This window comes from Lottia gigantea (genome assembly GCF_000327385.1).
Source record: "Lottia gigantea unplaced genomic scaffold LOTGIsca_159, whole genome shotgun sequence".
In the NCBI taxonomy this organism is placed as follows: domain Eukaryota; kingdom Metazoa; phylum Mollusca; class Gastropoda; family Lottiidae; genus Lottia; species Lottia gigantea.
This window is the reverse complement of record NW_008707942.1, coordinates 51,456-77,366: the sequence shown is the minus strand read 5'-3', so window position 1 is coordinate 77,366 and position 25,911 is coordinate 51,456. Positions and strand designations below refer to the sequence as shown.

General features: G+C 33.6%; 3 protein-coding genes across 3 annotated transcripts in view; 2 read left to right on the top strand and 1 right to left on the bottom strand.

Annotated features, from left to right (window-relative positions):
* The window catches only part of LOTGIDRAFT_141333 (hypothetical protein), a gene marked incomplete at both ends in the record, with an annotated part of 43,789 nt that extends 39,263 nt beyond the window's left edge, over nucleotides 1-4,526 (top strand). The window contains 3 exons of the mRNA XM_009050916.1: nucleotides 1,041-1,162; nucleotides 3,318-3,414; nucleotides 4,207-4,526. Coding sequence (XP_009049164.1) covers nucleotides 1,041-1,162; nucleotides 3,318-3,414; nucleotides 4,207-4,526 — 539 coding nt within the window. The remainder of the gene's footprint in view (nucleotides 1-1,040; nucleotides 1,163-3,317; nucleotides 3,415-4,206) is intronic.
* Nucleotides 4,527-8,303: 3,777 nt separating this feature from the next.
* LOTGIDRAFT_173432 (hypothetical protein) lies at nucleotides 8,304-13,930 on the top strand (the record flags this gene model as incomplete). The annotated part of the gene is made up of 7 exons (XM_009050915.1): nucleotides 8,304-8,407; nucleotides 10,552-10,599; nucleotides 10,686-10,879; nucleotides 11,483-11,569; nucleotides 12,827-12,949; nucleotides 13,338-13,421; nucleotides 13,755-13,930. The coding sequence occupies 7 exons, from the start codon at nucleotides 8,304-8,306 to the stop codon at nucleotides 13,928-13,930; spliced, it is 816 nt and encodes a 271-aa protein (XP_009049163.1).
* A 4,493-nt stretch (nucleotides 13,931-18,423) lies between these two features.
* LOTGIDRAFT_238680 (hypothetical protein) lies at nucleotides 18,424-24,762 on the bottom strand (the record flags this gene model as incomplete). Its single annotated transcript, XM_009050914.1, has 6 exons — nucleotides 18,424-19,976; nucleotides 21,820-21,855; nucleotides 22,495-22,588; nucleotides 22,926-23,035; nucleotides 23,279-23,983; nucleotides 24,580-24,762. 6 exons carry the CDS (start codon nucleotides 24,760-24,762, stop codon nucleotides 19,902-19,904), a joined length of 1,203 nt encoding a protein of 400 aa, XP_009049162.1. The 3' UTR covers nucleotides 18,424-19,901.
* Between the last annotated feature and the right edge of the window lie 1,149 nt (nucleotides 24,763-25,911).

Here is a 25,911-nt window from a genome sequence, read left to right as displayed (position 1 = left end):
TTTCGTGCAGACGTTCTTTTCAAAATGTCATACTTTATAAAATGTCAGGGGAGTTTTTGTTGACATTGTCATGACGATTTAATTCTTTTTCAATCAAATTTCTTAAGATGTCTCTTCTTATGAATTTATCCTTAAAAGATTAAAAGAGTTTTTCTAGACTTTGTATGTGTATCGGGAACACATTTTGTTTTTTCCACTATTCTGTTTTCTTTTCTTTGATGTAACTTGACCAAATCATGAGGTTACCATTCAGTATTTGTGTTGACAATAGTGAGGTCATGACATGGTCAAGCTCCAGAATTACAAGAACCACAGACAAAAAATTCAATTGGTCAAAAAAACACAAACAAATTAAATATAGAAGCTATTAGTGTTTGAACACATATACAAATGATAGAAAATCTCTTTAGAAGTAGAGTTTAATCCAATTTATATTAAGTGAAAATATTTGACAAAAATGTACTTGAAGAATTTCAGAGAAATTACATCATGACCGAACTGCAAGACCAATATTTTGCAAGTGTATGAGGAATCAGATAATTTAGGTTTCTAATCAGACATCAATGGCAAGTATTGTCTAATCGACAACCCTGTATGAATAGCAAGTGACTGGTGAATATAGTCAAATAGGCAATTCAACTTTCTAGCTTCAATCCTGGAGTTTTTAAACCTTGATTCTAGTAATAAAGGTATTGATTTTGGCGTTTAGATTCCAACTGTGTTGCTTCTTATCAAATTTCCCCAGAATTGCGAAGATGGTATTCTGATATGGAATTGTTTTAAGATCGTTTGATTAGCAAGGCCTCTATTGATTCTCTGATGTCTTGATGAGTTTTTTTTTCTCTAAATTCAGTTTTCTCTCATATTCTTGGCTTTCTTTCATCTTTTCTAGAAGTCTGTCAACATTCGGAACATGGCAAACAAAAATCATTTAAATCGCGGCCGAAAAGTCAGTTTAAAACAAAACATTCGCCATTTTTATAATTATGTGAACAAACGAACGAAACGGACAGAGAAATTGGGACAGAAACGGCATCAAGTGATGAAATTAGTTCATTCTTTTTATGATGAAGTCTTGCTGAAACCTACGTCTGTTCCAGAACCCCCAAAAAAGGAGCGAGTCAAGAGTAAAAGCACGAGACAGACTTCGGAAGAGAAAAATGTGAAATTGTACAATAAACCGGGTTCAGCCGTTTATTCTGGAAAGTTTACTCACCCTGGACATTGTTCTTATGATGTCATACATCAACGACCAGACAGATTTCACACTGTTACTAAAAATAGATACAAGTTTTTAACGCATTCTGGAACTCATATTCAGAAATTTTGGCACCAAGATCCGAAGGATAAGTCTTCTCAAATACTGGAAAAGGTTATTTCAGGAAAGGAGAGTGATGGTGGTATTTTTGATGATTCTGAAGAAAGTTGGAATAATATCAAGGAAGGAAGTGGAGGAGATGTTTTTAATGGCGAAGATGATAATGAAGAAATTGATGGAGAATCCCAAAATGAATTAAATCACAATTTTGGGAATTCAAACAGAAAATCAACGTCAAAAATCAAACTAGACAGTCACAAAGTTGAAAAGGATATTTTGGATAAAGATGATGGAATTTTTTCGCCAACATTTTTTCCCCTCCGTCAGGAATTTGAAACAAAACCAGAAACTTCCACAGACTGGTTCCTGGAGAATTTTCCGAGGACATCCATGTTTTCTCTCCTGGAAGGATCATCCCAAACAATTCTCTGGGTATAGTTTTGAATTTTTTTATTGATGTGAAAAAGGGATAAATTCAATATCTTGCATGTTTTTAACAAATTTTGCATGAGTTTAAATTTCTTAGTATTTGGGGAATTTTGTTTTTGATTTTTTTGAGCAATTCATTTATTCAGTGGCAACAAGAGGGTCATTTTGCGTTTATTCAATGCATTTTCTTAATATAACTTATTCAAGAGTCTCAGAGGCATTTTTTGCTCCAAGAGTGAACATTTCAACAAAACTCAAAGCTTAGTACTTTTTCAAAAATGGGGCAGTGTAAAATATAATAAACAATTCGCATGGAATTTTTCCCTTTTTCACATGAATAATAATAATATTGGATGTTAAATAATGAATATTAGATGTTTATATATGATATTAATAATATTGATGTTATAGATACAGCATGTTTTATAATATATATACAGACTAGACTTGTCAAATTTACTGGTCAGGAGAAAGCTAGAGAAATTATTATCAATTGTCTTTTACCATCAGAAAAAAGAACGCTCACTTAGCATTATTCATTTGAAACCATCAATCTATGAAATTTAATTTAATCAAATTAATATTTAGCTTTTTTTCCATTTACATTTGTAAACAATTTGAAGGCCTCTAATTGGCCAATGTTATTATTAGTATGATATTAATAATACCTGATAGAATAAAGGAAAGGGCAGTCTGTGTAGTTCTGGATTCTCGAGTTATCACTGCTCAGTGTATGTATATAGGCATGTTAATGGTGAATATTATAATTAGATCTACTTGTATATATTATATTATCTATATTGAATCATGCTGTATCTAGGTTTATTTCTTTATGTAAATAGAGTTTTTTTTAAGGGAAATTAGGATAGTTTAGGATATAAAAAATGGGTGTCTTATCTTTAAGAACATAATCTTCAGCAACAGTTATCATCAATAAAATGTGTGGTGGAAACTTTCAATGAACTATCACTAAATATATTCTTCCATGCATTTTCAGATTTACTTAAGATTTAATAAAAAAAGAATATTGTATTTTAGTTTAAGAAATGTACCTTCATGTGTAGAAAACTTAGAGAGATCTTGTTTTATATATTTATAAGGTAATTCATATTACATACCAACAACATTCAATATAGCAAAAGCAATTTGCTTGTTTCCATCTTATGTCATTAATCATATGCTGATTTACTGTGTGTTTTATAGTCAGACTAATTAGACTAAATGTTGGCATGATTTATAAGGTTATGATTGTATTATTATATTCTATATATATATATATATTGCTGAAATGAACATGAATGTCTTTGAATAAAAAGTAGACTCTGTTTAAATGAATTTGTAAATATGAATTAATACCAAAATAATGTAAGCTATGTGGGCTCTGTGAAAAACAGAAGCTTATTGACAAGTAACAACATTATAAGTTAAAATAACTTCCTGTCAGAGAAGCTAAGTTGATTTACCCAACTGCAGTGTGGCATTAGACATTGAGACAGCTCAGTAAGTCCAGTCTTCCTCTTATGAATGCATCAAAAATTTATGTTTGGAATTTTTTGTTCTTCCATTTCAGCAGACTACGCCTAAATTAGGTGTTACTGATGACATCATATTTTCTGGTGCTGGAGCTGGTTGCCATAGTGATGATGAAGATGATTGTACATCTGTTGGTTCTGGGTTAGATGATGACATCATTACCCCCACAGTTATTATTAATACCACCCCTCAACCCCCAACTACCACCACTCCCAGGTAAGTTTGGTTTGTAATTTTGCGTTGGAATATAAGTCTGAATCTTCATTTTGAGTTTGAAAAAGTGATAAGTGGACCACAGTCATATACGCCCACCACGGCATGCGGCTGGTAAATATTCAAGATTTTGAGGCAAGGGCAATAACTCTGTTTCTAACGGTTGAAAATAGCTCAAATTCGAACTTGATCTTCGTTTTATGAATATGTATACACATACGGAATTTCATTTGCATTTGCAAGCAAATGTTGACGGACGGACGGATGGATCGACTCACAGTCGGACAGGGGTGCCAACAATATACGTCCACATAGAGAGATGTGGGCGTATAAAAATGAGGCAAAAGTGGTCTGTTGGATTAAAATACAGAATTTTTGAAAGTGACACTTTTTAGTCATCAGTTCAGAACTGAGGCATTTGCCTACCATTACGCTACTCAAATTTTCACACCTGGATTATATGGAAATATATATCAATATAACTTCTGTCTGATTTCACCTGGGAAATTTGTCTGTCTGATTTCACCTGGGAAATTGTCAGTCTGGCAAGAAAATAAATCAATAATCTTAGTTAAGGTAGCTGGTTTTTTCTATTTTCAGACCACGAAAGAGACCAATAATTTGTTCGGGACCTGATTGTAGATCAAGAGATAAATCCACTGATGATATTTTTGGACCAACACCAGATTATCCATACAATCCAGCTGGAATAGGGGGAGCTACTCCATTTTATCCGCTGCAAAGTAGTTTCCCGCCCAAGGGAGATAATAGTAAAGAATCAGTTGGAGGTGTGGCTACGTTAAATATTGGACTAATAGTAGGCATCGCTGCCGGGGTTTTGGTGGCGCTACTCATACTGATTTTCGCGTTGTATAAGTTCCGCAGTCGAGATGAAGGAACCTACAAAGTTGACGAGAGTCAGAATTTCTCATATTTGGAGTCTAAAAAGCCGCAAGGTAATGGTGCTTTACTGGGTGCAAATGATTCGAATAAACGGGGCAAGAAAAAAGACGTTAAAGAATGGTATGTGTGAAGAGTAAGGAACAATTCGAAGGGTATCGTTCGTTTGGTGGTTTACAAAGACATTGCTGTGATTTCCATCCAATTTGAAGATGTCTGTGAATCTGTGAACCAGGAGACAGAAAATGACTAAGGATATTGAATGTAGATATTTTTAAATTTATCGAGAAATGGTGGTATTCAGACGACTATTAAGGAACTAGCCAGAGAGAGATTGTTGTTGATAAATTGTTATCTGTAGGTGTGATTATGTGATATCGTGTGATTTAAAAATGAGATACCTTTCCAGACGAATATAAAAAACGTGCTCAATTGGTGCAAAAAATTGATTATCAGACTTGAAAATCAAGTACGCACGCAAAACATTTATTTCCTATTATGATACTTATGTTATGTTTTTTTGAAGATTTATCTTTGTGTTCATTGAGTTGTTATGTTTCAATTACAGTTTTTATTGTTTGCCTCGGGATAATTGTGCTACGGAAATTTTTTCAGCCATTTTAACTTGTATGGGTAGATGTGCAAAGATATTCGTAAACATCTGGGGTCAATTGTAACCGTAAACGGGTGTGGTCTATTATTTTAGGTGGTATAGATATTAATTGACAGAATAAGTCTAACTTGTTTAAGTTCTGTTACTATTTTTTCTACCCAAAAATATAATAAACTGTTTATGTTTTGATTTAGACCTGGGGTCTTATTCTAGAAAACTTAAGGTAAAAAAATACTGATTTTAAGAAGATTGGGTAGCAAAACTAAATATAAAATCAATTTTAATGATAGACCAATCAGATAATCAGATGACTGCAACACTACCATTATTCTAGTTAAGTTTTCAAGAATAAGGCCCGTGGATATATGAATATCAATATCTTTGCTGAACTATTACAAATTATTTTAAATCATATTCTTGTTGTAACTTAGTATATTGTTTTCTCAGGTCTATTATGTTTGTTTGTTTGTTGGTTTGTTTTTGTGACCCACCTCATATTCAATGATATTATAAGTAAAGTAGGTCATCAGTATTTATGCACATGCAGGACATCAAATGGAACAGCTTATTATTGTGTAAGGTAGAATTGGTGCAGAATTTCTTTAGCTGTCTATCCTACCTGTCAGTCAAGTAGATGAATCTATCCATATTGAAGTAGCTTCAAGTCCTCTTGTTTATGAATTAAGAAATTTGAAGTTATCCACCAAATAAATGAAAATGGTAAACTATTTTCAGTACAAATTCACATCCCTGTCTGTGCATAAATATTTTAGTTTGACTTCTGTATATAATTTTACTACTAAATGATATTATTAAAAGTGGGCTGTTGTGTTTACTTAACTTACACAGACATTTTGACATGAAAATCAAATTTGATCTTCAAATATTTACAAAACTGAACCTATCCGAGGTATGTTGGAGACCACCTTCTCCTCCCTATCTTCCCTGTGATCAATTTTCATTGTTCATTGTTCACTAATTGAGACTCATGGTTCAAAACTGCAGATATTAAATAAATGAACTGGACATTGATAGATTTTAGCAAGACTGACTGGCAAGTAAATCAAAATCAACAGCCCTGAAAAATAGCCTAGCTGTTTTTATTTTGATATAAATAACTATATATATAAGGTCTCTGATTGTATATATATCTGTATATAAAGGAGATATTATGAAAGATAGAAGTAGTCTTAGAGTAATTTTAGAGAATTTTTTAAACTCATTCTATAATTTATATACAGGTAGTTAACAGTCAGTTCTATCAGCTAGCTAGACCTATAAATAATTATAATTTAATTCTACTTCTTCATTGTAAAATAATCATCAGATAATCCAATGTTCACTTTAGATACTCTTAATTCCCTTTCCTACTCAAATAGAAAATCTGAGTCATGGCACTGATTTGGCCGCAGCAATTTCCTTTGGGACTTTTTGAATTCCTTATATTTTCTAGTTTTCTGTTTTTACTACCACTTTTCAAATTTAATTGATTTTTATCTGTAAAGTATTTTTTGGCTAAGCACCTGCTTTTCAGTTTTTTCCTCTCTTTGTTATTTGTTATGAATATTTAAAGCATTCCTTTAAACTTTTATCAACTTTGTTATCAACTTTGTTATAAATTTTATTTAAGATAACTTCTAGAATGTTTTTGGAGACCTTGATGAATAAATTCTTGATATCTATTTTACCAGCTGATCTGGCTCATACTTCCAGCTTGGACTGAGCTCTGTCCTGTTCTGCTCATCTGGCCCAATTCATCCTAAACACAATCAGTCTACTTTATTTGTAAGTAGAATAAATAGTAATAAAAAAAAACAACGCGCAAACAGTAGGTAATACATCAATACAATTAACAGTAAATGTAGCTATTTTTCGGGACTAATCTTTTTATCAAGCAAAAAAAAACAAAAATCAAAAGTAGACAAGAAAGGTGTTAACTCTACTCTACAGACTAAACTTATATTGTGTTGATTATTATTTACACTACCTAAAAATAAAATGGGCTGTTTATATTTGTATGTTTTCAGAACCGACTATAAATTACTATAGATAACTATATTCCAGTTTTAACTATTATCTGTGATATTATTTTCATTTTGAATTCTTTTTTTCATTTCAATCTCTATTTTTTTGATAAAATGTTCACTTTTTAAAGGAAACATTAGTGTTTATTTCATTCTTAACAAATTTTAATCAGTTGTTATTAGTTTATTTGCATTAAGCCATTTTAATCCAGATGTTTGAGCACATCAAGCTTTATTTCTATGTACTATGCTACTATTCTCAGTATATACCATGAAACTCACAAATACCTTTTCTTATCATTGCTTAAAATCATTGATTAGGCCTAAGTTTATGATCACAAATATAACTGATAGTGATGTCAATGTGCTCTGAAAAACCTTATATAATAATAATAGGCCACAATATAGAACTGAGTAAAGTTTCAACTTCATTCTGTGTCTGTACTTAAAACACATGTAATCAGTAAAACGACTACCTATGTATATGTATCTGTATAGAATACAACTGTTGTATATTCTGTATATTGTATTATATTATGTAGAATGTATTGTAGTATGTCAATATACATAAAAACCTGTCTGGGGATTATACATTCATTGTACAACAGTTATGTAGTAGGGGAGAGTGGGGATACTTGGGACAGTGAAGATTTCTGTACCAGCAATAGGATCAGGACAATAAGTAGGTAATTGTAAGATGAATTAAGCAGTTCTATGACATTGATTGGCATGTTTGTGTTAGTAGAATATGGTTATCTGATTAAGATGTAGACCTACCAATATCATATTTAAACAAGTGTATCAATTAATCTTTAAATTTAATAGTAGACATAACTATAGAAAAAAAACACTATCATGAATATACTACTCCTACTAGCAACGTTTCAACTCACATACAGGAATCTTTATCAAGTGTATGAATTGTTGTACAACTCTATGAATTGTTGTACAACTGTATGGCCCCAGATAAAACATGGACAATGTAAATTTCATCCTCATTAGCTCTATGTTATCTGTATGGTCCTGTATCATAATGTTTATCAGTAAAATAATTTTATATACAAAACTTGTTTTTATTTATAAGCAACAAGGATTACCTGCCCTGGCTCATTTATAGCATGTTCTCCCACTAACTACTTGTTCCAGCTCATACAGAGGCTCTGATTGCTTGGTGCCAAAAATATCTTACAAAAGTCCCATTAGATTCCACAAAAAAACTCTCCTTGATCATACATGATAGCCTTTTGAAGTTTGATTGCTGTACTGGCCAATCATGTCCAAACTTAACTGGCAGAATCCCGATCAGTTTAACAACGAACCCACTCCAGATGAAATATTACCAGGCATTAAATTAAGACATACAGAGAGGACTGGAATGTAATACAGCATGTTAAAACAAAATCACTAGGGAGGGGCCCAATCTTATTCAGTCCAGGAGCCCCCCACTATCTGGTTAAGCCACTGGTCATGATCAGAGTCCGCAAACACCAGATGCTTCATACTACATTTAGACTTTTAGACAGGTATAAGTTTTTCTGTCTCTTCAGTTGCAATGCTTGTATAGCAACCATAATATCATACACAAATCTCTGTTCCCTTTAACAAATCCAAGTGCATGTATTGTGTAAGTATTGCATAGCATACAATAAATCTCTATTTTGTCAGGATTGAAAAGAAATATATTACACTTGATTGCTACTAAATAACAATATATACATGTAGATAAAACCTTAAAGAGATTTAACAAAGAGGTTTGTAGCCATTGTGTATTTGAGACCTTCTATTTGCAACTTTTAAATCTGTCGTCTGTCATTGTTCCTGTAATTCAGATAGATTACTAAAGAACGAGAATAGTAGGACGTGTCCAACACCTGAGCTACTATTAAAGATTTATCTATTACAGATCAAGTGCCACCATAAATAGTATATACTGAAGGGCACTTCACACCGCAATCGATTGGGCACTTCAACTGTCGATTTTATCTGAATAGTTTATCAGGTTTTCCGGCAAACCGAGATATCAGTACAGTAAATTATACAGTGTCATTCAGTAAAATAAATAAAGGTATCCATTCCCTTAGTTATTGCAGATGAACAGTCGTTTTCTATTAGAACTTCACCCATGACTACAATAGCCACCTCTCCTGTATCATGGAAGTTTGTAAATGAAGCGCTTTCATTAGTACGATAGGAAATACAGCCAACCAGAGGCCTCAACAGAATGTCTGTAAACACAAAACCATTAAGCCTTTCTGTCGAGGGTTCTGATTGGCTGTTTTTGCTGGCATATAATCTAATCAAATTGCAGCATTCCGTGATACAAGAATAGTGGCTATTGTAGTCAAGGTAATAGCTTGACATTGGGAAGATAAAGTGTGTAATAGCTTGACATTGAGAAGATGAAGTTTGTAATAGCTTGACATAGTGAAGATGAAGTTTGTAATAGCTTGACATTGTGAAGAAGAAGTTTGTAATAGCTTGACATTGTGAAGATGAAGTTTGTAATAGCTTGACATTGTGAAGATGACCCTAAATGGATAAAACATTGATGGTATAACGGGTCCCTTTAAATGTGTACGAGCATACCTAACTATTTGTCCTATAACATTCTATAACTACTTTCAACAACGTTAATGTCTTCTATTATACCGCAATGATAGGTCACAGGTTAAAAATATGTAAAGACTTTCCCTACAATATAAATGAAAATATGAAAAGGTTTATAATTCAGGCCATAAATTACTATAGGTTATTACTCCAAACAATTTCTCTTTAGATCTATATTGTGTATTACATGGTCGTGGATTTTTGGATATTTTACTTTGGGTTTGTCATTACAGGTAATTCATTTTACGATTTTAGATTGCTTGGTGTAGGTTAGGGGGGTGAGGGGCGTGTTCGTCAAATCAATTTGCTGTCGGACAACAATCATCGTAAAAATTCAAGGAAAAGGCACGGAAGAGTACAGAACAGTAGGGTGCCAACATGGTCAAGGTAGTGGGGCGTTAAACTTTATTTCATTTTATAGTAGAGCTACAGACGTTTTATCTTTTTCTGTTCGATTTAAAGATTACAACTGCTGTCTACTAGGGAACTACTCCTGAATACTAATGATTAGTCGAGAATTAATTACAGTACCACTATAGAATATCCTGGATACCATTTTCTTGGTTCCAAACAATACCACACAATAACCAGTATTCAATATAATGATTTTATAGCCGAGTTTCTGTGACACTAATTACCTACATTGTGGTATATTTCACCTGACTTGTACTGGAATATACAGGTCTTTGATGGTGGGGACTTCAATATGGCTCGGAAATGTTAGGAATTTTTTTGGAATTTCTTTAAAAATGGACTTAAAATGTTAGTTTTGGTGAGTTCGATTAGTTTCCGCTACACAGGGGTTTGATGGTGGGGTATCTCAATATCGCTCGGAATGTTTTGGACTTTTGTTAGGGATTCTCTTGTTCGAATAAACCATTGAAGTTAATTTTAGTATTTTTTTTGTTTTTCAGATATATCAGCAATGCTGGTAGCCTCTTGAAGAACAAAATGAGATTCTGGTAAGAATTCTTAATATTCACAGACTGGTGTCTTGAGGCGAGCCAACCGGAGACCATTCTCAATGATATATTATTTGTAATGTGAGGATTTTTGAAATATTAAAAAAGAGCAGACGTATTAGAATTAGTGAAATTATCCTTAAGGTGAAAGATGGATTATTAAGTGTTTATATCACAGGGATTATTACAAAACTGATAGAAAACTGTCCAAGAGGAAAATTTGACATGACTTCACCAGACGAACAACTTGGTTCCTTCTTCTTCACTGTCAAATATGGTAGTAAGTATTTAATTTTAAATTATTTCATCAAACCATCCATTTAACTTGAAATAAAATGAAATAGTGTCTGAATATCACAGAGCGTAACACTCTAGAAACAAACTTCAAATTCTGATTCGATATTTTTCTGTCATGTTAGTTGCTGATCAAAGTAAAAACAAACCCTTGGGGGGGGGGGGAGAACGTTCTCTCGCAAATCTTCCTTGTTAGAATATGATTATTTTCATTTGCTATGTTAAGTTGTTCACAATTATAAAACTGTTTTCAAAAAATACTTTAAAATGCAATAAGTATCCTATTGATAGGACTCTTTCAGTAGATAATGACATAACGCTTTAACTCGTGATTAATAATTTCATTAACTTCTGGCTCACCACCCCCACCCCTTGTCCACCCTTAATAAAATACTACAAATCTGGAATTAAAAATGTATCCTCTTCATTCATATCATGGCTATGATTGGTACCAGAAAATAATAGTTTTCTGTGATTTCCCCAAAAACCACATGCATCATCCATCCACGACCTTGTTTCTAACTGCTGACAAATTCTTTAATCACTAACGTATATATTGGTAATGAAGAATACTCTGATTTGTTTACAGGTAACGAGAGTAAGATATTTAATGCCAATTGTAGAGTAGAACATTTATTAGATAATATTCGAGAACAGTGTCATTGTTCTGATCAAGGTAGGTTAATACCGGTAGTATTAATTCTTTCTGATTTACAGTGGTACGCAACGAAGTGGATGAAGTGGAGTAGCGCTGCAAATCAGAAAGCACTAATACCAGTCTGTTAATATTTCAGCCATGTTGATGTGTCAGAATGGTGTTTCAACGTAAACTGGAGCCTGAAGACAATTTTCTGAAACTATTATTTCCTCAATTATAATCGATAATTCTTGGCCATATATATTAATCCATTTGCTGCTACCAGTGTACACGTATAACCTTACTGTGAAATTGGATATTGAGTTTTATTTTGCGGTTTCAATCAGTTGAACTGATGTTTTTTATTCTGTGGTCAGAAGGGGTTTTCTGGTTTGTGAAATACTCCACACTTCCATGATTCCCATTATTAGAATATCGTGTTCAATTGGAAAGGTACCGTGTACAAATCTTGGCACTGTGGTTGGTTTTAATTAGACTTCCGACACATGTCAAACTACCGTGTTAGTCTGGAAAGAAATTAATGGGGTATTGTAGGCAAGATAGTGAGGTTTTCACATACACCAAGCTATCGTTTCCTAGTTGGTAATAAACTGTGCTTGACACCGATCAGAATTGAGTGATGCAAACACAAAAACCTAGCTGATAGAAATATCCCCGACCCATGTTAGGTTAGAATTGTGTTTAATATTATAAGATATATTGGACACAATGGTAGTTTTGTATGTTCCGAATGAAATGGTCGTTTTAATGCTAGTTTTATAATTAAGATTTCCAAAATAAGTCAATCTTCTGTATAAAATGATTAATCTACCCTGTACAATGGCTCATCTGTCTATGATCTATTTTCTCTGATTTACTACCAATAAGAGGCTTAACACACAATTTTCTCCTCTATTCAAATTTCATATTCATTTTATTGATCGTATTTGAATATTATTCAGAAGTACTGAATGTTTACAGCACAGGAGGCGATATTCTTGAGGTAGCCTGTCCGTAACTGTCAAAAATATTTATCAAATAAATATTTGATGCTGCTCAAACGAATAATGTTTGGTCATTGCATGTCTGTAGCAATGGTTATCCTTGCCCCTCTCTTTCGGCATATCCAGGCCCGATTCAAAATCAAATCACGAGCAGTCCACTTAAAATTTAAGGATAAAAATCAAGACAATGCAAGTTTATGGTATATTTTCTCTTTAACACAAAGATATATCAGGATATTCTCCCCTTGCATGAGTATATAGGCAATATTTAAACTATATTTTGTTATTGTAGATACAATAGAATTATCTGATGAACGAGGTCGAGTTAAAAATATTAGAAATAAAAAAGATGATTTTGGTATAAAATTTATCAATGAAAGAGAAAATGTTATTTTACTCAAGGTCGAGGTCGACGGTAGGTTGACTTTTTAAATTGTATGAAGTATGGTTCATTGTACCGTTCAGATGGTTCTTCGGTACCCTTCCCTATTAGTACGTTCTTCCGATCATTGAACTGTATCAAAAGACCGAGGTTTCGAGCTTTACAAATTCATTTATTTAGCTGTAAGGTTCCAAGTTCATGTATGAGCTCGTCACTCACAACACATTTCTGGAATCCGAACATCAACCTTCGATTGGAATTTCCAGATCCAAAAAGCTGTCAGAGAGTCAATTGGAATATCTAATACGGATAATAGGCCTAAACTGATGACTGCTAACGCACAAGATTATACCCAGCTTCAATTCTATCCAGTCACAAATATTTCAATTATACTTATTTTTGTTTTAAAATTACTTTTTAGGTTCCAGTGCAAATAAAGAGTCCAACAATAAACCCAAGTTTATTCCATTGTTAACAGAATTACAGGATAACACGGCTTTTATAGGTTAGTAGAAATATTAGACCTTTAGATTCTACATGTGGATTGTTCTGTATAGACCTTAAATATAATGTACATGAAAATTAAATCATCTATAGCACTCGAGTTGTCCGTCAACCAGCTGGTCCTTGGTTAAAACCTCTTATAGAAATCTTATAGGCATTGCAAGTATATTGCGCAAGGATTTCAACAAGGTTCACTAGTCGGCACCAAAATCTTGGAATTGATCGTTCCTATTTACCACTGGGCCACTGGATCATCAATTACTTGGCTTGGTAGGCCTACCCATTTACAATTGGTTAGACTGGAATAACGAGCGATACTACTTACTAATTTCAGAGGCCGTAAATCTAGGAAAGACTGGAGACGATCCAGTTTTAAGACGGAGATCCTCGATGACGCCATCAGATCAGGGTGAAATGACTGGAAAAAGTGGTGGAAAAACTAAGTCGTCTTCTTCTAAAAAGAAAAGTTTTGGCAGGCGTCAAAGCTCACGGGTTATGATGAAAAGATGATCTCATTTTTTGTATATAAATTGTTGATAGTAATAAAGTTAGTCTCTAGAGATATACTACCATTTGTTTTATTTACAAATATACCATTGTGGTAAGACATTAGGGTAAATTCTAAATCGGACTGCGCAATCCCAAGCCAGCTTAACAGCAAGAAGGCCAGCCACCAACTAGTAACAATGCGCAGTAAACACATATTGGTTGTGCATGTGTTTGGGCGGGTGGGCGAATATGAACTCTAACATTAGTAATACATTTCAATACACAACACAAATTGCTCTGTCCGACATCTCACCCAAACTCTCACGTGCAGTATACTAAGCGAATGAACTTGATTGTTAAGTTCAAGTCGGCGTTCGTTCAACCAATTAAATACAAATTATAATTATATAATTTACAGCCATATTTCTGTATGTTCTCCTCTGACAAATGTGTTACAATGTATTGATGTAGGATTATCTAGAAAAGTCGTGTTTGAAATGTAAGTGGCATTTCAAAGCCGGTTGCATCTGTTTATTTCTTTTAAAAAACAAGATTCTGTCCATAGCTTTGATTAATTTTGATTGATTATCAGGGGAATTATCGGAGAAATGAGCAATAGTTGTGGATCTTTAAAAACCCGATCTACTGATATTCTGAATTTATATTTTATGATCATTGTCGCATTCTGGTAGAACCCAGTCCCTTGCCCACACGGCCACTCCCCCCCCCCCCTCCGGGCATTCTAAATACGCCCTTGATTATGATATACTACAAATACATTTATATCACTACATTTATTGATAGTCACCGATGGAGGTTAGGTTCCCTTATACTTTGCAACAAGCAATAAATTAATTCAAGAAATCCAACATCTTTACATTTTTTTATAGAAAAATATCTGATATAATATACCCACAGAGCAATTTTAGTTTAATACGAACAGTAAGGTGGTGGGGAGGGGTGCTAGGTGTCTGTGTGGCACCGGATAGCACCCCAATAACATACGCCCACTTGTAACCAGTATTATAATACTGATAGACAGACAGACTGTTTAGGAGGGGTCGGGGTTGGCTGGGTTAAGGGATAGTGATATGATTTGTTTATTGTTACTTAAATATATTTTTAAAACCGTGTGTATAGTGGACAAGGAGTGTGTGGTTTTTAGTGTTTAATTCTTCAAATATAAACGACGCGATTCATTTTATTATTTATAAAATAGAGTAGCGGTATATTGTGATATTATTTCACTGGAAGATTTGTAAAGTTGTTCACTTGTTTTATTTTATTATTACCCAAGTTGGGTCTATGTGAAATTTTTGCTTGTCTTTATTTATGAATAGAAATCCGTACAAGCAAAATCTCGTCCAATGTAGGCCAAATCGAGAGTAAAAGTAGTATAGTAGTGGACTCCTCCAAAGAGAAGTACCATCAGTTTATATTTACCAAGCTGGCATTTGATTTCCAAACTATTTAAGCTTTTTGTGTTTTTCTCCTGCATTTCCAATCCAGATTTATGAATAAATATACAAGGGGGTTTAGTGTGTTTTTCGGAGAGACAGTCATAGATATCCTCGGCTCAGCTATCCCAGATGAGAGAACGGACTGTCAAAGAATAGTCGTCAAGACTTTAGATTTAGAAGAATCGGAGAAAACTTGACGAAACACTTACTACAAAGAATCGGATACGATGAATCCTCTTGACGAATGGTACGAGAACTATTTGAAATGGCCAGAGCAAAAAAACGCTAGTATATATTGTAGAAAATCGAATAAAAGAAGCTGGAATGTTCAAATGAAGAAACGTTGATGTGAATCTATTGAAAGTGAAAAGTAATGAATTCTCTGCTATAGAGAAACGAATAATGAAGATAGAAACCGTCATGCTGCTCAAAAATAAATATGAAATTTATAGTAAAGGAAATCGAAAATGTTCCACTTTCTATGCAGAAGGATAGATATACCGGAACAAGTTTTGAAGGGTGATGAATTCTCTGTCATAAAGAAACGAATAAAGAACATTGAATGAACGTAGCTGAGGATGAAAAGCAGATGCTTGTAACCAGACAGTGAGATCATGACCTACCTTAAACGTTTTAGGGACGGGCTCCACTTCTGGACTATTCTGGAACCTGAAAACATGTGCATGTTATTTTATAGGTTAACTAGTAGTTTACACGTGCACGAGAAGAGAATTAAACACTAAAATCCACACAAGTTTTGTTGTTGTTGTTGGATGGTGAATTTGTAAGAAAAATATTATAAATGTGTTGAGCCGTTGTCGTGTTGTTAACTCATGAAAAGTGTCAAAGTTGGGGATCCATAAAGAAAAGTCAAACACAACAATTTTAATCTTTTTATTGCATATCTGAAGAAATATCTAAGATAATTTGTTTTAATTTAAGACGAAATTTGATAATGCAGCCTACTACTACTGTACATGTCATGGTGATGTGTGTATGCATATGTAAAGGTTAATCTCCGACCACTGTGATTTCAGGGCAGAATTTCCTTGTAATTAACCAAAAACTCAAATTCTCAAATGTTCATGTGTAACAGAGCAATAGCGTATGAAAATGAACCACTTTTTTAGACTCTGGACAATCAAATTTTAAGTTTCCTAAACTCAAATGTTTATAATGATTAGAATTCTCCGTAGGCCTCTACTTTTTAGCTTATATTTCCATTTAAAAATGAATCAGAATATGATTCTGAAACCAAAGTGGTCGTGTAAGGGGGGAATGGGCTTTCGGAGGCTGTAGGGAAGGGAGGGGGCAAGTTAAAATGAAAACAACTCACAGATTAGGCGCCATTTTCCTTCCAATTCCAATACCAAATCAAATTTTCTTTTTTTTCAGCTTCTAACCAATAGAGAGACTGTTCATTTTTCTTGTGATCATTCAGAATTCGTCACAGTATTGTATTTATATCAGTCAACAACGACCACAGAAACAAAGTTTGTAATGCACGTGTCTTGACCTATTTCAACAATTCGGAGTGATCGTTGTTCATTTACGTGTAGCATTTCTTGTAGCCTTTTCATCTTTCCAAGCACCGTTTCACATCCAACAGAATTGATCACCTCAGTTCTAATTTCTCAAAATACAAACAAATGTTGAACATTTTTCTTTCAAAAATGGACGCCACAAGTGTTTCTGCAATGACGTCATAACAACAATTTCCACCTTTTTATTAAAGAGTTATTTTATGGACAACCATGACGTCAAAAATACATAAATGAATTGTAAGATTATGAGGGTTGAATGTCGGCACCAGAACGACTCTCGGAAGCACTGACGGGGGAAGATTCTAGTTGTATCTTGATGAGGATTGAACGTTGATGTACATAGGTAGTGGCGGAGCCAAAGGGCCCGGGAGGGCAAACATCTCATAACTAGGTTAGAAATTCGGGCAATCTAAGATATTTCGCCCCCACTTCCCCTCTGATGTAAACCAGGCTTCGCCACTGTACATGAGACTGGCATTGATGTAGGGGAGACAACTACATATGTATTTTGGAAAGTAAAACTACAAATACTTTTCTTTAAGGTTGCTTCTTGAAAGCCTTGGATAAAAATTACATAAACCAAATTGTTAGCATCTGAGGCAATGAAGACAAATGAGGTGTACAATGAGGGAAATTTTGCCAAGACAGATCATTGCGTATTATCATTGTCGACAGCCTTTAGCAGACGGGGCTTCCGTTTATCATTTCTCAGAACGAATAGGCGACTAACTTATTGCTGTCCTACTGTCCTGATATTTCGTGAAATTATGAATTGTTTTATTGTGAACACAATACTTATTGGAGTAAGGTCTCCGTCACACTTATTGGCTGTAACTTATCAAAGCTGTAGGCATATAAGTATTGGAAATGTGGACGTATATTGCCGTCGCCCCTGTCCGTCAACATTTCTTGTGAACACATGAAGCTTGGTGTGATACTGTATATTGATGAGATCTTGGTCAAGTTTGACGATCTTTCGATGAACGTTTTTTAAGTTAGTGCCCTTGACTTAGGAAAAACGCGTCAAAATTTGTTTGTAAACACAATAGAGACTACAGTTTTCAACTGATTTTAATGAAATTTGGTGTGATCATTTATATTGGACAAGTATTTTGAAACATGTATTTTGGTAGGTGTTTTTAAACATTGGCAATCACGTTAACCAAGTATAAATGCAGAGGATGTAAACTTACTCGGAAGCGGATAGATCTATGTCAAACAGATCTAGTTCATCTTTATAATTGCATTATATTGATAAATGAAGACGAGCAACGACATGCATTGTGAAATGGGGATAATTTGCCAGGAGAGCGGCATTAGCCTACTCTTTATCGATTTCCAACTGTCGAGAGATCAATAAATGTGCACAGCCTTAAGCACAAGGGGCTCCTGTTTTTTATTCCATCCGAACAACTAGACCCCTTTTCTATGTCCTCTCCTACCTGCATCACTGACAAGGGGGAACCAGGTTAAAAATTCAAAAAGATTATCCCAGGTTACCTGGACACAGCTATCCGCTTTCACAAAAATATTTTAAATACAAACGTTTAATGAAGAGTATTGGACCCCATTCTCCGAGAAGAAAACATGGATACAGTGAAACACGGTAGTAATAATAATAAAAATGTATGAAAATAGAAGCTAGCACACCCTTAATTACACAAGCTCAATTTATACTGGTGAAAATCACATAAAATATCTTTTGAAACTCGCCCGGACTTAAAAATAAAAACTTTCCTGCCTGATTTTTTGGGCTCAGAACATGATAATACACTAAAGAATATTGCATCCTCAAATATCATGGCTCAAATCTGCTCAAGATCAAATCAAAAAGAAAATATTTGGAGTTTTACACCCTATTTTCTGCACTTTATTTGGGGCTGAAGAGTTTTCAAGTGATGTTTTATTTGACTAACAAGCAGCAGTAAGTAAATCGTGGCTTAAACAGAATATTTACAATATTTAAACTCTAATGACTAGACAGCGAAAAAACAAAACTAACAAAAAATCAATATTGGTCTTTTTGGAAACTTATGCATACGTACGTTATGACGATATGCCAACATTCATGGTTTAATGATTTTTGAGCTAGAAATAACTCCTGTTCTCTCATGGATTATAATGTCAAATACCAAACCAGTTTTCTTTTTGGAGAGGAAAGACATACACACTGATCTAGGAACGTCCAAAACTTAGACAAGAACAGTCCATTTTATTTTCAGGTAGTTAAAGTAGTAATCAATACAATTATCAGTATGTATAGTTTCTATTATTACCTAAAAATAAAGTGGGCTCCTCCTATTTATATTTTGAATCAGGCGCAAATATCTTTTCTTACTGACCGTCATGAATTAATTTCTGAAAAACTTATTAAACAGCAAACCATGAGCTCTTGTCGATAAATATACTGAAAAATTCACAAAAAAAGCTTAAAAAAATTTTGCATTTATATCTTACTCATGTTTCAAAATGAACTTTATTGAGCACTAAAAATCAAAATATAAAAAGGTAATTAGATGACATTATTGAGCATGAAATAAGCTGAGATGAGGTGAATAATAGACAGGTATTGTGTAAGGTATGGGATTATTGATACAGTAAGGAATAGATTATCATGTCCACATTGTGTCCAGACCACTACCTCCTGTATTGCTTATTCTATTTTCTACTGTCTTGATAACCCCATACTATACACCACACCTGTTCTTTTATTCTTTGCAACTTTAGACATGAAACATTGAGCTAAATGTTGAAAATAAATAGGTAAGTAGTAAATAACATTATACAATAAATTCTTCCAGTTATAGAATGAATATTGCTAGAGTTGTACAGCATACTGTACTATTATCTTCACTAACACCATCAGTGAAATAAAGGTAATTCTTTGTTTATTTTATACTCAAAAGAATGTTTATGTTATAGAGTAACCAAGTCTCATCTCAAAACTTGGATTAAAAATTTGAAATCTTGAAAATTGAAAAATGTGACCTATAGTATCATTGGTTTCATTTGCAGGATTTTACATAGAGCGATTTCAATCCAATAATGGGAACAGAAATAGTGCTGAAAATAATAATATACATTGTACTAAATATAAAATAAAAATTAAAGACATGAAAATAATGATCACATAGGTTAAATATTTACAATATTATTTACAAATCAACATTAACATTGCCTTCCATAATCCAACAAATTCTATATGACTTCCTTAATACGACATCCATTTAACTTCCTTAATCCAACAAATTCTATTTGACTTCCTTAATCCAACGAATTCTATTTGACTTCCCTAATCCAACGAATTCTATTTGACTTCCCTAATACAATGACTTCCTTAATCCAACAAATTCTATTTGACTTCCCTAATACAATGACTTCCCTAATCCAACAAATTCTTTTTGACTTCCCTAAAATAACAAATTCTTTTTGACTTCCCTAATACAACAAATTCTATGTGACTTCCCTAAATAATTAATCAAACTGTTTTAATATTGCTAAGCTATTAAAGGGTTCCCAATAATCATATCGAATATCAAAAAATATTTTACCAAATATAAAAATAGTCAATCAATTTTTGTATGTATGATCTAATGATAGTAAGATGATATTTCTCTTTCCAAAAATAAGTTGTTCCCATATATTTGATGAAATTCATATGATTTACCAAATGCACATGCAAATCATGTGCATGACATATAATGAGTCACAAAAATAAAGACTGTCACATATAAACCAAAACTATACTAAAATAATTTTTTCCATTCCCAATTAGATGTTAATATAATGACTAAAAATAATTCCAAGACAACACAGACATCGAAAGATTATATTTATCAAATGATTTAGATGAGTTGAGATATTTGTGAACTATCAGGAATCGAATGTGAACAAATACCCTCCCTCCAATATACTCACAAAGTGTTGGATATATTTGCATATACAATACACACATTTTACATACAAAAGATATCATATTCATATTTTCAATTTGAAAAAGTAAAATTTGCAATTGTGTTGTAACATTCCTCAGTATCTTGGCTATGTTAACTATTTCTATCTTCAATAATACAGTTCACAATACAATATAGTGTATTACAATTGTAAATAGAAAACTGTATTGTATTACTGTACAAACACAATTGAGTTGTAAATACAAAACAGTATTGTCATTACAAAAGGTAATGAAAGAGTGAACTGATATTACAAAAGAGTGAACATACAAATTTGTATTACAAAAACAAAATAATGTACACTTGTAAAATGTTTGTACATTGTCAAATATCATGTGGATTACAAACTCTATGTCATAGTTACAAACATTGTACACAATACATACAAAACATAATGATATACAAAATAGTATACAATGCAATATATGGTATTAATGCAAGGGATTTGTATACACAAGACTGGGTGTAGTATAATACAAACACCCCTTACTGGTAAATGAACTATTCCACATTTAGAATCTTAAGATTGACAATATTGCATGTGAAGAAGAGTTCAATACAAGTATAGGGGTGTTAGCAATGGGTACACTATTTCCATTTGACAGAAAAGGAGAAAGACCCCTAGTTTGTAAATGAACTATTCTACAAGTAGTATCATATAAATGGAAAATAATGCAGGTGTAGAAGAGCTCAATACAAGACAAGGGGTGTCAGCACCAGTTGACACTATTCCACTAAATATCTAATGGCGCATTGTAGAATATTTAACAAAATAAAGCTAACAAATGACTCATAGTGACTATAGTACATGCCCAAGTTGTTTGTCTAATGTTCCAGGATGATAAAGGCATTTAGTGGTCCATGTCTGTATACAAAATTCCAGTAAAGAAAATATACAAGGTGAAAAGTAAACAAACAAACAAACATTTTTTAAATTAACTGACAACAATTACATTATTTTCTGTTCCATCTTCACCACAATGAATTGGCTGAAAAATATAAATGATTGACATGAAACTGATTTGTGTTTCCTACTTTCCTACGACTGCTAGAATGAAAAGCAGTAATTTTAAGATTGTGCTAGTTGTTTCCCTTTAATTCTAGACTAGATTCAAGTATGTAACAGTAACATTTCAGTCTCCTAACAAGAATATTCTAGTACTTTAATAGATTACATGCTCCTGTTAAGTGAATTCATTTAAGTAGCCCATATTTCTTTAGCTTGAATATTAAAATTTCAGTTTCTCCATTTCCATCTCAACTATCCTGATTATGGATCAGATATCTTAACCATGTGTTGAAGATACAACTTTAAAGATTAAATAGCAAGCAGGAATCTCTATTATTAAAGCCGTAATCAATTATTGCCAGTCTAGAAGATGGGGAAACACATATGTGGAGTTGTCCATGGCCAAGCCAACAATGGAGGAACCAAAGGGGTAGTGGGGGCAGCAGACTCGCAGCCCTGAAGGAATTTTTTTCTGGCAAAAATCTAATAACTTGGTTAGAGATTCAGCAATCTCTGATATCTCGCCCCCTCTCCAGACTCCGCCACTGCAAGCCAACCCCCTTCCCCTCTCCATCATTAACACAAACTGTAGACTTGAGATTACAACCAACCAACCTACCTGATCTTTATTAACTACCCACTGATCATCTACCAGATATTTATAGAAATGTTGTCCTGTGGGTAGATCTATGGTGGTTTTAAAACCATTTTCTCTACAATACAAAAACATATATCAACATTCAGTCTTTATTCAGGCTTATATCCAATAACAGAATGTTGCACCCTACCATTAATGCTCCAGATCAGGTGGTTGTGAAACACTATGCAGTGTGCAATGAAGGTAATTTTGCATTACTTTTCTTATTTCAAACTGTTGAGGGATGTTGAGTATGTATAGCTTGCTGGACATGTGACAATAGTTTATCATAAAATCCTTAGAACTAAAAACCTAACCATATCAAGTCTTGCATGTATAACCTCAGTGAGAAACAATGGGACATGGAATAAACTCTACCTGGGATCTTTAAAAATAGGTAAAATAAAACTTACTGTTTTTCTAATGTGAATTTTTCTTTCCAATCACTGAAAGTACCAGAAACTTGGACATTTTCACCTTCAAGAGGCCACTGAAATTCTGTTGATACTTTGTGATCTCCATTCTAAAAAAAATCAAAGATTTAACATTAAAGTACTTTTTAAAATGATTGCCTATGGGCAAAGTTTGGAAAATAGAATCACCAACAAACATGAACCCCGGTCAAAACATCTTTACGTTACTTGTTGAAGATTCAAATTTAAGCATTCTCACAGCTGATTGGTCCATTGATTATAAATTTAGTTTATCAACCAATTAGATTATCCAAGTTAAGTTTGAGTAAAAATAACATTCTTAAAACACCTACCATGTGACCATTGACATCTGGAGCACCATTTGTAATGTGTTCACCATTACTTGGGGACTCTGGTTCATGAGTACCGTTCTGCTCTGTGCCATTCTGATCGGTTCCATTCTGTTCGAGGGGTTCTGGTGGGGGTGGGGGTGCATCTTGCATGTTGTCTTCAACCTCTGGGGCTGCCACTGGTTCGGGTTCAGAAGGCACTTCTGGTTCAACTGGTGCTGGGGGTGCAGGTTCACTTTCTGTTTCAGCTGGGGTGGTACATTCAACGGATTCTGGTTCTGGTGTAGGTTCTTTAACTGGTTCTGGTTCAACTGGAGCTGGAGGTGCAGGTTCTGATTCTGGTTCTGGAACAGGTTCTGGATCTTGAACTGGTTCTGGTGTGGCTTCTACAACTGGTTCTGGTGTAGGTTCTTTCACTGATTCTGGAACTGGAGTTGGTTCTGGCTCTGCCACTGGTTCTGGTAGAGATTCTGATTCTGGTTTTGCTGCTGGGGGTTCTGGTTTGGTTTCTTCAAGGGGTGCTGGTGGTTCAGGTTTGGTTTCCTCAACTTTTGGGGCAGCAGGTGTCTCCTCTTTCTTTTCTGTTTCAACTGGTTTCTCTACGACAGCTTCAACTTTGTTGTCTGTAACTGGAACTCCATCTGCTGAAGGAATGTCGTCTACTGCCTTTTCCTCTGGGGCACCTGCAACTTTGGCTTCTCCGTCTCCCTGAAATGAAAACTTCATAATCTCCAAATCTAGCAAATTTCTAAAAAAACATGCAATCAAAGTTGGTCAAAAAGAGCACAGTTCTGAGAAAAATTTACAAAATTATTTGGTAAATGTATTCCTGGATCCATAACCAACCACCTACAGTCATATGGAACCGTATAGAATTGACTTTTTGCCTTATAGATAACATTTATTAACAAAAATATAAGAAAAGTTACAAATTGTGTTATTATGATTGCAGATAGTGATTATCATTGCAATGTTACAATACTTATTCCTAAAACCACCAAAGTCTGAGACAAGCTTCTCCTTACAGGGAGAATTCTAGCTAAACACAGGATTTATTTCAATTTCAGTCTCAATCCGGTCTGTATAAATTTAAAGCTTATATAAGAGTACAAAATTTCCCAGTCTTAACAGAATTCTTTTTGTCTTAAACATGTTCAGTTAAAAAAAGTAGAGGCGGTCATCTAGTGAGTGTAAATATCACCCAAAAAACACATGGCCTTCGACCTCCAAAAAATGTGTCTCAGTGACCTGTAGTGGGGAAATTTTCTTAAATTTTAAAAAGGTGTAAATAAAATGAAATATACCTCTGTCCTGGTTCCGTCTGCCTTCACTTCAGCTGTTCCCTCCTCAGTTTTTACTTCTTCTGGTTTAGATTCAATTTCACCATTAGCTTGTTCCTCATCTGAACCAGTTTTGGAATTTTTCTTTTTGGAACTTTTTTTCTTGTCATCTTTGTCTTTTTTGGGTCCACTCAATTTATTTCCCATTTTTATTATTGACTTTTAATTCTTAACCTGTAAAAAAAACAAATTGGAAATATAAATTACTGGCACATTTCAACTAAGTTGGTTGTCCATCAAGTTCATCTATAAAACAACAATCAAAAAAACCTGATAGATTCTGTAACTGATTTTAGTTTCCATCTTGTCTATTAGTATATTAAACAAAAAAAACACATTCATCTTCACACCTGATGTCACTGTGTAAATGGATGTAGAAAATAGACAGCCTATGAAAACAGGATAAAATTCGGAGATTATTGTACACATCCCTGTATGATTCATAACAAAACACAAGCAGTCTCCTTTACTTTCAGGCAGTTGAAGTAGTAAATAATACAATATAAGACAATATAATTGATAATCCCACCTCAAAATAATATGAACACCTGGTATAATAGTTCTTCAGACCTGTATGTGTACAAATCTCTCGTCTTTTCACTGAGACAATTTTACTTCCTTCTCAATTTTTGCAGAGATTTTTATGTCCTTTAGTTTGTCAACAATATTAATACACATTCACTTAAACATTAACTTCAAACAAAACCATATTACATCCTTTTACAGCACAATAATGAAAATAGACAAACTCAGTCAGTTTCCTGTTCAACTAAAACAAACTCAAGATAGTCCATTTACTTCCACAATAACTTTAGTTTGTAGTCAAAAACAAAACAATAATATATCACGAAGATACCAAGGTCTAAATAATTAACATTTTTAACTTATTTATGGCCCTGACATTTGTCTCTTTGATTTGAAACATCGTTCAAGTCGTCTGGGTCAGCTTTTGTCCATCTCTATCTTGAATTAAGATTCAGGGAAAATATATAACAGAGATTTAAAGATATAAGAAATGATTTTAAATATTTTTAATTACTGATTGTGCTAATGAAGATAAGTATTGAGTAACACTATGCAGTGTTCAATGAGGAAAACTGTCAGGACAGCTGGAGAATATAATATACTCTATAAGAAGGAAGTAATTCTGCTCGAATTCTTTAACTTATCAAATTGAAATGATTAAAACATTGTTAAAATATTACTCATCAACTTTTTAAATATCTTCCCTACTGATCACATCATAAGAGAAATCAGGTTGAAAAATCCTCAGATAGTATTTGGACTCCAACCCTT